This window comes from Leuresthes tenuis, unplaced genomic scaffold, assembly GCF_036924035.1.
Source record: "Leuresthes tenuis unplaced genomic scaffold, fLeuTen1.0.hap1 SCAF_1, whole genome shotgun sequence".
NCBI lineage: Eukaryota > Metazoa > Chordata > Actinopteri > Atheriniformes > Atherinopsidae > Leuresthes > Leuresthes tenuis.
In genome coordinates, this window is record NW_027325355.1 from 36410723 (window position 1) to 36422814 (window position 12092).

The 12092-nt window shown below is 46.6% G+C and overlaps 1 protein-coding gene across 9 annotated transcripts in view; it reads left to right on the forward strand.

Moving 5' to 3' along the window:
- The window catches only part of LOC140289440 (target of Nesh-SH3-like), a 36684-nt gene extending 35436 nt beyond the window's left edge, over positions 1–1248 (forward strand). For all 9 annotated transcript variants that reach the window (XM_072379265.1, XM_072379267.1, XM_072379268.1 and 6 more), the window contains one exon: positions 531–1248. In XM_072379265.1, coding sequence (XP_072235366.1) covers positions 531–646 — 116 coding nt within the window. In that variant the 3' untranslated portion in view covers positions 647–1248. The remainder of the gene's footprint in view (positions 1–530) is intronic.
- The last annotated feature ends 10844 nt before the right edge of the window (positions 1249–12092 follow it).

Below are 12092 nucleotides of genomic sequence, written 5' to 3' on the forward strand. Positions count from 1 at the left end.
TCCTATATTCCACATGTTCCCACTGGCTCAGATTATGCACTGCAACAAAACGTGTTTCCATGGATCTACGTCAGCACATCACCTGGGGATTATAATCCCTCACAAGCACTCATTAAGAGCCTCGAACAAATAACCAGCTGGATGATCCAGAGTTTCCTTCAGCCAAGATAAAATAGTGATCATTGTCAGGTGTTGAAAATCTGAGCTCAGCTTCATTCTGTGATGCTAAAAACCACAAACCAGGCAGAAATCTGGGTGTTATTATGTCTCAGAGCTGAACTTCAGTGAGTTATGAAGTCAGCCGACCGTCACCTGGAGAATGTTTCCAGGATTAAAGGACCTGGATACAGTTTTTAAAGCTTTAGACGGTTTTATCTCAGATCTTCTGCTCTGAACCTTCAGGAACAGCTTTGCTTTCTGTCCTCAGTTAGAACCAAACCTGGAGAAGCTGCTTTCACTTTTCTTTCAGCAGTTAAAGAGGAGCACTGACTGCTTAGACTCCACTTCATCTTTTCCTCTTTCTGCTCCAGGTTTCTACAGAGCTCTGCGTCAGGAGCCCGTCTTCTTCGGACAGATAGGAGGAGGTTCCCACGTCAGCTACGTCTCCTGGTACGAGTGTGGAACGCCCATCCCTGGAAAATGGTAGACAAACCTGACCCCACGGTGGACCTAAGAAACACGTGAAGGCACTGGTCGCCTCGGCTGGGACGGCGGCTGCTGCAGGGGTGCTTAAAATCAGCTGGACCACCCAGTGCTGTAAAAACATGTACAGGACATACTCGTCAGGGAAGTGTAAGGATAGAGCATTCTTTAAGGTATAGCAAACATGCCGCGTCTTTACTATTTATCAAGCAACAAGGTTAGAGTCCCGTTAGAGCAGGAAGATCCGTTTGGTCCTTATATTTTATTTTGTGTTAAAGTGATGGGAAGCTGGCTCCCTGGATTACTATTTTCATAACTTGTGAGATGTTATTTATCAAAAGGTCTGATTACATTTCTTCACAAAGGCTACAAGCGAGAAGTCACCGGAGTTTCTGGGAGTGTGATTTTCTCTGTTTTCTGTGTAAAAACGGTCAGTCCAGTGGAAGGTTTCAGAGGAAACCATCCTTCTTCATGTTCATACGGTCTTTGCAACGAGCAACATTTCTCTTTAACTGTGTGGAGAATATAGATCTTACACCATATATGATATAATTGCTGGATATCACAGTTTATCTGCCTCATGCTAAATAAAAAGGCTGAAAATAACTGAAGAACTTAACTCATCTGCTCTGGAAATGTCCAAAATGTAAAATATTGTAGTTTGATTCGGTGACAAGATCACACTCAGGCTGTTTTACAGGTATAAATAACTTTATTATTGATTAATCCGCTTGTTTTGACTCATAAGTAAAGGTGATGAATATGGATTGTTATGTAATTCTTGGAGGACCTGAAAGCATAAAATTGCTTCTCATGTGTCGATCTCGGCTGATCTAAGATCAGCTGTTGCAGCTTTATTCTGATATTTGAATATGTATCATTCAGGCCTGAGTCTTGGTGCTTTAAACTATGTTTTAGGTGTGATGCCTGAGCTCTGGGCGGTCACATGTCGACACACAAAACTTCGCTGGGAGCTCTCTTCACTTGCAGTTTGCACAGCAGAAATGTATCTGTATGTATATGGAGGGAATGTGTTTTTTCAGTGCATTTCTCTCATCATGGCTTATTTTTCTTTAAACTGTACTATAACGCCCTCATCTTCTTCTTCCTGCTAAAGCAGGATTCCTTCGTAGAGTATAATGCTTGGTTTAGCCATGCAGTAGCCTTTAAAAGGCTAATTAACAGTGAAAGCCTGAAGGTGCGACCCATGACCCTCGTGCGCTGCACTCGTGCATCAGACAGGCTGCATTGAGAACACTTTAAAATGGTTAGAAACATATACGAAATGTAATTTTGAAGACCATAAAAGTGGATTTCTCTTTTATTGAGGTTTGTTTTTACATTAATCAGTTTCGTGACCATTTTGTCATGTGATTATAACTCCTGCCAGTAGGGGGCGTAGCAGCCCACTCAGCCGCTTCCAAAAACACTTTCTTTTCTAAAAAAGAACGGTTCTAAACTGTACTTTTTCAGATCTATTACCAAGTAGTTTGGTGCGGATGTGAAAATGAATGATTTAGCCCCTCATCTTGCTGTCTGTTGCTAGCTGTCTTGCTAAGTGGCTTCAAACATTTCTGTCTCAAAACCTGCATTCAAACAGCCTCTTTTTATATTTTACAGCCTAAAATAGTCTAAAAGACTGAACCGCAGTCTCATGTTCAACTGAATGAGGGATGGTTGTGTACTCAAAGGGTTAAACTACAGCTAGTTGTTTCCATGGCTAGCTGCTAACTGCTAACACCAGCCACATGTCTGACATGCTAACATAAAATAAATGGTAGAATAAATGGTCGAATAAAATAAATGGTAACGAACTACTCATGTAATTGTTTAACTAACTGGCCATGCCATGAATGGCTTAACTCACTATCTGTGGGAACAAGAGGCATCGAGCTAACTAGCCCTGATCTGTGGTCTGAATCTCAGAGAACTTTCAGTCAGAAATTATACCCAAAAGTTGTATGATTTTATCCTAATAATTCATATTGATCCCTGATTTGATTAACCATCATAAAAGAAAAATGGAAGTGATTATTGCAAGAACATGGCTACAGCTAACTGCTGGTATCCAAAAGACGGAAGCTAACAATGGCTAGCATACATAAAACTTCTGCTTATAAGCAATAATTGTCTTTATGTTTTACTAAAAAATAGATGGGATGGCTAAATCAGTGCTGTAACGTTCCACCTTAAAGTGAACTAACTGCATTAAAAACATGGAGCATAGCGCCTACTTTTTATTTTTCTGAGTAACCCAACCCAAACTCGATTGAAAGCAAAGTGAAAAATCAACCCTCAGACACGACGGGAGATTGAATCAAAGACAAGTTTCTGTTCAATCTGTTGGTTTCTTTAGCAACTTATTAAAAATAAATATGGCTTTATTTAGGATTTTAATGTTTAATTGGCTTGAACTGGACGGCTTTGAACTGTCTTCAGATGACATTTGGCTGAGTTATTTGTTAAAGGAGATCTGTTAAGTTTTTCCTGATGTTCTTCTTCTACAGATGTGGTTAAACTGTCTGATGCTCATATTGATTCTGGCTGGAGTTTCTAATGATGAGATGAAGCTAAAAGCTCTTCTTCCACTAAGCCACCATGAGGCTTCAGTAGCTTCTCATCTATTACAGACATAACAAAGCTTAAAATCACCAAGTTCTGTGCCAGGATAGGCCTCCAGAAGCTGGCCAATCAGAGAAGAGTAGGTATGCTTTAAAGAGAAGCAGAAGTTTGGTTTTTAACAGGAACGATGTAATGCTGCTGTGGCCACAGTAAAAGCAGACTCAGGGCGGTTCCCCTCCAAGTCCAGCGAGCCTGAAAAGTTTTAAAAAGAGACTTTGGTCCACACCAAAAGTTTCACCCCGTTTCCCCGATGATCCACTTCCAAAGTAGGAGAAATTCACCTGGTCCTTCTCATGTTGAACATCTGAATATAATGTTGCTGAATCCTCCCAGTGCATTATGGGAGCTCGGCTGTCAAAAGGAAGCAGGCGTTCAGGTGGTTAAAAGTAGAGTTTTTCTGTCTTTACCTTTCAGCTGCAGCCTGATGAGCCCATCGTTAGAAAGCAGGAGAGCTTTGTGTGGGAAGGAAGAATAGAATGTATTGCTGTTTTTCTCCATCTCTGTTTTTGTATTGATTTCAACAATAAAGAAGTTTTGGTTCCTTTTTTTAACAAAGACTCGTCTCATTTGAGCTCCTCCTCCTGAATATTCACACTGTGATCATATCTGTGCCTGAAGAGCCTGTCTGACGGCTTTAATTCGATTTATATCAAAGGGAACAGGAAGTGAAATCACACCGCTGCCAGACCAGAAACCAGAAAGATCCAGAAAGAAATGGTCCAGTGACGGGAACCGAACCAGCCACAGCGGCCCGCTTTCTGCCAACAACAGAGAGGAAAGAATCAGACGAAGGCTGCATGCAGAAACCAGCTCTGAGCAGCATTAATGTGGGAAAAGCAGGAAATAACTCAAATATATGGAAACTGATCAGTCTGAGATGTACCAACACAAGATAATAAGGTCAAACTATTGCTGCCTCTATACCAGGAGCAGAAAAGAGAGGAAATATATTGACAATAAAAAGCTCTTCAGGTGAAGGAAACTGACAGTAACCGAATGAAGGCTCAGGTCTTTACTGGACCTTTTAACCTCTTTTAAAAGGTCTTTTTTAACATTAAAACAAGCAAAACATCTGAAGTTTGTGTAAAGATAAAAGTCACAGCAGGCAGGCTTCATTCACAGCTTCACAGGTGCAGCCAATTAGAGCCAATTAGAGCCAATTAGAGCCATTAGGCCCGTGCACCACCCAGCATTAAACAGCCTGTTACAGCTGCAGCAGAAGCTGCATGCAGGTGACCAAGCTGACTTTAGCCATCAAGGTCCGTTTCTGTTGTCAGAACGAGCTCAACTGTGGGATTTATTCATCTAAGAAACAAGCAGCAAGCAGAGTTTACAGGAGAACACACAGAACATGCCACAGCAGAGTTTTCAGGGACTAAAAGCAGAGTTTCAGGGGTTAAAAGCAGAGTTTCAGGGGCTAAAAGCAGAGTTTACAGGAGAACACACAGAACATGCCACAGCAGAGTTTTCAGGGGCTAAAAGGAGAGTTTCAGGGGCTAAAAGGAGAGTTTTCAGGGGCTAAAAGGAGAGTTTACAGGGGCTAAAAGGAGAGTTTCAGGGACTAAAAGCAGAGTTTCAGGGGCTAAAAGCAGAGTTTCAGGGACTAAAAGCAGAGTTTCAGGGGCTAAAAGCAGAGTTTCAGGGACTAAAAGCAGAGTTTCAGGGGCTAAAAGCAGAGTTTCAGGGGCTAAAAGCAGAGTTTCAGGGGCTAAAAGCAGAGTTTCAGGGGCTAAAAGGAGAGTTTCAGGGGTTAAAAGCAGAGTTTCAGGGGCTAAAAGCAGAGTTTCAGGGGCTAAAAGGAGAGTTTCAGGGGCTAAAAGCAGAGTTTCAGGGACTAAAAGGAGAGTTTCAGGGACTAAAAGGAGAGTTTCAGGGGCTAAAAGCCGAGTTTCAGGGACTAAAAGCCGAGTTTCAGGGGCTAAAAGCCGAGTTTCAGGGGCTAAAAGCCGAGTTTCAGGGGCTAAAAGCAGAGTTTCAGGGGCTAAAAGCAGAGTTTCGGGGACTAAAAGCCGAGTTTCGGGGACTAAAAGCCGAGTTTTCGGGGGCTAAAAGCCGAGTTTTCGGGGGCTAAAAGCCGAGTTTCCGGGGACTAAAAGCCGAGTTTCCGGGGACTAAAAGCCGAGTTTTCGGGGACTAAAAGCCGAGTTTCAGGGGCTAAAAGGAGAGTTTTCGGGGACTAAAGGCAGAGTTTCAGGGACTAAAAGCCGAGTTTCAGGGGCTAAAAGCCGATTTTTCGGGGACTAAAGGCAGAGTTTTCAGGTACTAAAAGCAGAGTTTCAGGGGCTAAAAGCCGAGTTTTCGGGGACTAAAAGCCGAGTTTCAGGGGCTAAAAGCCGAGTTTTCGGGGACTAAACTGACAGATCTGACAACATGGTGGGGAAAGAAGGGATTAACAGATGGAACATGCCAACAGAAACAGCTCAACATTTAAAAACATATTTGGAAGAAAATCCTCAGAAGAACAAGTCAAAGGTTGTTTCTAATGGGCAGCAGCTGCGATTCTTCTCTTTTCCACGAGTATAAGTGGGAAAGTCCCAGCTTTGACAGCGGCTGTCACTGTAAAAGTAAGGATTGGAGGACGGTGTGAGCAAAGGGAGCCCTGATAATGTTCCACAGACAGCATCAGAGTGAACGGCTGCTGTTAACACCGGATCAGAACGTGCATGAGTCAGAGCAGATTTCACACAGAGAAACATTTTAATTCTATCTATCAGCTGATTATCTTTAAAGATTTAGAAAGCTCCCTGTGGTGATTTCTAACTTGTTTACTCATCCTGAGCAGGAGGAGAAATCCTGACCGTCCAGGTCCTGAAACATCTGGAACCTGTTGGTTTAGCTGGATTTTCTGCAGGTGCTGCATCTGTAGAGCTCCGCCCCCTCCAGGCTGACACTCACTTCCTGTTCAGAGGAGCTGCCTGGGACGCACCTGAGCAGGTGAGAGTGTTTGATGTGAATGCTCTGCTGGCAGAGGGTCACACTGCTGGTTATAGGAAGCTGAGCCTGATTAATGCTCAGTGTGAAACTTCAGAGCTGGAAAGGAAATTAGCTGCTACTGCAAGTTTTAATGTTTGTAATTATTTACTATCTCTGTGTGGTTTTGTTGGAGCTGCAAGAGAAAAATGTGGCAATCACAAAAACGACCTAGCTTCCTTCTGTTCTCTGCTAGCGTCCTTCTGTTCTCTGCTAGCTTCCCTCTGTTCTCTGCTAGCTTCCTTCTGTTCTCTGCTAGCTTCCCTCTGTTCTCTGCTAGCTTCCTTCTGTTCTCTGCTAGCTTCCTTCTGTTCTCTGCTAGCTTCCCTCTGTTCTCTGCTAGCTTCCTTCTGCTAGCTTCCTTCTGTTCTCTGCTAGCTTCCCTCTGTTCTCTGCTAGCTTCCCTCTGTTCTCTGCTAGCTTCCCTCTGTTCTCTGCTAGCTTTCTTCTGTTCTCTGCTAGCTTCCCTCTGTTCTCTGCTAGCGTCCTTCTGTTCTCTGCTAGCTTCCTTCTGTTCTCTGCTAGCTTCCCTCTGTTCTCTGCTAGCTTCCTTCTGTTCTCTGCTAGCTTCCTTCTGTTCTCTGCTAGCTTCCCTCTGTTCTCTGCTAGCTTCCTTCTGTTCTCTGCTAGCTTCCCTCTGTTCTCTGCTAGCGTCCTTCTGTTCTCTGCTAGCTTCCTTCTGTTCTCTGCTAGCTTCCCTCTGTTCTCTGCTAGCTTCCTTCTGTTCTCTGCTAGCTTCCTTCTGTTCTCTGCTAGCTTCCCTCTGTTCTCTGCTAGCTTCCTTCTGTTCCCTGCTAGCTTCCCTCTGTTCTCTGCTAGCATCCTTCTGTTCTCTGCTAGCTTCCCTCTGTTCTCTGCTAGCTTCCTTCTGTTCTCTGCTAGCTTCCCTCTGTTCTCTGCTAGCTTCCCTCTGTTCTCTGCTAGCTTCCCTCTGTTCTCTGCTAGCTTCCCTCTGTTCTCTGCTAGCTTCCCTCTGTTCTCTGCTAGCTTCCTTCTGTTCTCTGCTAGCTTCCCTCTGTTCTCTGCTAGCTTCCCTCTGTTCTCTGCTAGCTTCCCTCTGTTCTCTGCTAGCTTCCCTCTGTTCTCTGCTAGCTTCCCTCTGTTCTCTGCTAGCTTCCCTCTGTTCTCTGCTAGCTTCCCTCTGTTCTCTGCTAGCTTCCCTCTGTTCTCTGCTAGCTTCCCTCTGTTCTCTGCTAGCTTCCCTCTGTTTAAACCATTTCTTCCCTTGATCATCAGGGGAAATGTGAGATCTCTGGTGGATAAAATGGAAGAGCTCAGAGCCCTGATGAGGACACAGCAGGAATATCAGGCAGAGCGTCTCTGCAGCCCAGATGTTGAACAGCTGGCTGTGAGTTTCTGTCCATGTTGTCTGCTGAGAGTTCACCTGAGTTACCTGCTGACGCTGTGTGTGACATCATCAGCTGAGTTGTTGCTAAGCAACAGAAACAGCAGCCCAACCCACTGATGAAGACCTCTGAAGGTTCCTACCTTCCTCTCTGCTGCACTTCAGCTGGTTTATATCTATTATTACTGCAGGGGTATCATTTAGCTTCAGGGGTTGTGGAGGTGTGTCCACGTCTCCGTACTCCACTTATCTTCATTTTAATTATGGGGTTACTGTGAATATGACCTGATTCAAAGTGAGGTTAGAATATCGTTGTGCATGTACAGGTTTTTAATCCATTAACTGACTGTATGGCACCAATAAATAGTTTGTTGTTTTGTTCCAGACCTTTAAATCTGCCATTAATCAGCGCTGCAGGAGAAAGAAAGTGAACCGCTTCACTTCAACCGTTCGGCCAGCTGTGCATGACCTCATAAGGTCCTACTTTGGTTCAGATTCCATCGGACTGGTTTGAGCTGGCAGTCGGGGACGGAGACGGCGTCCAACTGGGAAACTGTGACTGAGGTCTGGTTGGAAGGTGACAGACGTCGACCTTTCAGGAGCGCTGCAGATCATCCATCCTCATATTACCCACAAGCCACCAGTATCACGGCCTTAAACACCAGCAGCGACGTGACGGATTACATCATTTTCCAGCCCTGAAACCGAAGGCCGTCACCACAGCAACCGGTGCTCTGTTTCAGCTGGGAGGGAAAAAGCTGTTGACTCTGAGGAGGGGAGAGGAAACAAAGCAGGAGATGTGGTCGAACGCTTCGTGGAGCCAGCGCTGCTGTAATTCCAGCCTCAGTTACGTAACATGGCGGCGCTCCCACTGGGGTTCAGACTGCTCCGGTAATGAGGAGTGGGGCCAACTGCTGGGGAGGTAATGCCCTCAGCCGGCAGGGAACCGGACTGCCACACTTTGTCACAAGACGACTGCTGCTTCTGCAGAGATGCAGTCAGCAGAAACCGTGTCACACTTAAAAGGTGGGAAATGTTGGCCGTCGCGCTTCGCTGTGATGAGCTTTATGGCCAGGATTCAACATGAAATGGAGCCGAAAGAGGAAGAGCAAAGAAGAAAGAAAACTATGAAAAACCATGCAGACAACCAGCTGCTACACCTGTAGAAAGGTGGGGCCTCTGAGGGGAATCCAGCCTCCAGGAGCACCTGAAAGCAGAGAAGAAACGAGCAGAAGCAGCAGCGATCACATGCAACACAACCGTGGATATATGAGCTGAAACCTCAGGATAACTGCTTAGAGAGCTGCTGGGCTAACGAATGTGAATGAATGTGTGCAGGACCATGGCACCTTAACCGAGCCTAACCCAGAGAGAAAAAGCTACAACCCGCCAGGCCCCCGGCAGAGGCCCCGCCCAATACCTGAGGGGCCAGCAGCCCCAGACAGCCCCAGTGGGCCTGCCCCAGTGTCCCTGGAGTCAAGACATTAAGCAGCAGGGAGAGGCAATACCCCCCCCCCCCCCCCTCGCCCCTCTGGCTCTTCAATATTTTATAATAGTGAGCGATTGAAACCGAGGGGCCGCCAACCCAGCAGCCTCCATACCCAAAGAGCCCCGCCCCCAGATACCCCGCCAGAGGCCCCCAGATACCAGCTTTTCTTTTGTTTGAGCCTCGCTGCTGAGTTCTGATTCGTCGTTTTGAGCTTCTGCTTCTGCCATGTTGTCTTTGTAACCATTTTTCCACTTCTGTGTCATTTACTTATTGTTTTCTGTCATTTTCTCTGTGGCTCCTTCAGGTTGGTGACCTTCAGGTCGGTGACCTTCAGGTTGGTGACCTTCAGGTTGATGACCTTCAGGTTGATGACCTTCAGGTTGGTGACCTTCAGGTTGGTGACCTTCAGGTTGATGACCTTCAGGTTGATGACCTTCAGGTTGGTGACCTTCAGGTTGATGACCTTCAGGTTGGTGACCTTCAGGTTGATGACCTTCAGGTTGGTGACCTTCAGGTTGGTGACCTTCAGGTTGGTGACCTTCAGGTTGGTGACCTTCAGGTTGATGACCTTCAGGTTGATGACCTTCAGGTTGGTGACCTTCAGGTTGATGACCTTCAGGTTGGTGACCTTCAGGTTGGTGACCTTCAGGTTGATGACCTTCAGGTTGGTGACCTTCAGGTTGATGACCTTCAGGTTGGTGACCTTCAGGTTGGTGACCTTCAGGTTGGTGACCTTCAGGTTGGTGACCTTCAGGTTGGTGACCTTCAGGTTGATGACCTTCAGGTTGGTGACCTTCAGGTTGGTGACCTTCAGGTTGGTGACCTTCAGGTTGGTGACCTTCAGGTTGATGACCTTCAGGTTGGTGACCTCCAGGTTGGTGACCTCCAGGTTGGTGACCTTCAGGTTGGTGACCTTCAGGTTGGTGACCTTCAGGTTGATGACCTTCAGGTTGGTGACCTTCAGGTTGATGACCTTCAGGTTGGTGACCTTCAGGTTGGTGACCTTCAGGTTGGTGACCTTCAGGTTGGTGACCTTCAGGTTGGTGACCTTCAGGTTGATGACCTTCAGGTTGGTGACCTTCAGGTTGGTGACCTTCAGGTTGGTGACCTTCAGGTTGATGACCTTCAGGTTGGTGACCTCCAGGTTGGTGACCTCCAGGTTGATGACCTTCAGGTTGGTGACCTTCAGGTTGGTGACCTTCAGGTTGGTGACCTCCAGGTTGGTGACCTCCAGGTTGATGACCTTCAGGTTGGTGACCTTCAGGTTGATGACCTTCAGGTTGGTGACCTTCAGGTTGATGACCTTCAGGTTGGTGACCTTCAGGTTGGTGACCTTCAGGTTGGTGACCTTCAGGTTGGTGACCTTCAGGTTGATGACCTTCAGGTTGGTGACCTCCAGGTTGGTGACCTCCAGGTTGGTGACCTTCAGGTTGGTGACCTTCAGGTTGGTGACCTTCAGGTTGGTGACCTTCAGGTTGTCGTCATGTTACTTGAGTTGCAGTTTCGTTCTCGTCTGTTTTCATCCTTTCGTGCAGATTCCTCCACAGCTTTGGCCTTTTCCCTGGTTTTGCTGTTTGTTCGTTTTATTTGTCTCGGGTTCACTGTGTTGCTGCTGTTTTCCACGTCTCGGGTTCACTGTGTTGCTGCTGTTTTCCACGTCTCGGGTTCACTGTGTTGCTGCTGTTTTCCACGTCTCGGGTTCACTGTGTTGCTGCTGTTTTCCACGTCTCGGGTTCACTGTGTTGCTGCTGTTTTCCACGTCTCGGGTTCACTGTGTTGCTGCTGTTTTCCACGTCTCGGGTTCACTGTGTTGCTGTTTTCCACGTCTCGGGTTCACTGTGTTGCTGCTGTTTTCCACGCCTCGGGTTCACTGTGTTGCTGCTGTTTTCCACGCCTCGGGTTCACTGTGTTGCTGCTGTTTTCCACGTCTCGGGTTCACTGTGTTGCTGCTGTTTTCCACGTCTCGGGTTCACTGTGTTGCTGTTTTCCAGGTCTCGGGTTCACTGTGTTGCTGCTGTTTTCCACGTCTCGGGTTCACTGTGTTGCTGCTGTTTTCCACGTCTCGGGTTCACTGTGTTGCTGCTGTTTTCCACGTCTCGGGTTCACTGTGTTGCTGTTTTCCAGGTCTCGGGTTCACTGTGTTGCTGCTGTTTTCCACGTCTCGGGTTCACTGTGTTGCTGCTGTTTTCCACGTCTCGGGTTCACTGTGTTGCTGCTGTTTTCCACGCCTCGGGTTCACTGTGTTGCTGCTGTTTTCCACGTCTCGGGTTCACTGTGTTGCTGCTGTTTTCCACGTCTCGGGTTCACTGTGTTGCTGCTGTTTTCCACGTCTCGGGTTCACTGTGTTGCTGCTGTTTTCCACGTCTCGGGTTCACTGTGTTGCTGCTGTTTTCCACGTCTCGGGTTCACTGTGTTGCTGCTGTTTTCCAGGTCTCGGGTTCACTGTGTTGCTGCTGTTTTCCACGTCTCGGGTTCACTGTGTTGCTGCTGTTTTCCACGTCTCGGGTTCACTGTGTTGCTGCTGTTTTCCACGTCTCGGGTTCACTGTGTTGCTGCTGTTTTCCACGTCTCGGGTTCACTGTGTTGCTGCTGTTTTCCACGTCTCGGGTTCACTGTGTTGCTGCTGTTTTCCACGTCTCGGGTTCACTGTGTTGCTGCTGTTTTCCACGTCTCGGGTTCACTGTGTTGCTGCTGTTTTCCACGTCTTGTCCTCCATGATGGATTTGGATGTTGTTGCCATTATTTTGTTCTGCGGCCGGTTTATTCTCTGAAACTCTTCCTTCCTTTCTTTGCGTTTTAGTCACTTTTTACTGGCTGAGAGTTTAACTGAGAGTTTATCGGTTTGAAGAGATACTTTCATCTCATTTAGCTTCATCTCTTTTACACAAAAGTGCTTTAAATGTCCGTCTCGTCTCAAATCTGAGCTGATAGAAGCTGTTCTGTTCTCAGTTTGGTCCCCAGAAAAACGTGATCTAACGTTTTTTAGCACAAAATGTGAGAGGAACCATCTGTTCGCTGACAGAG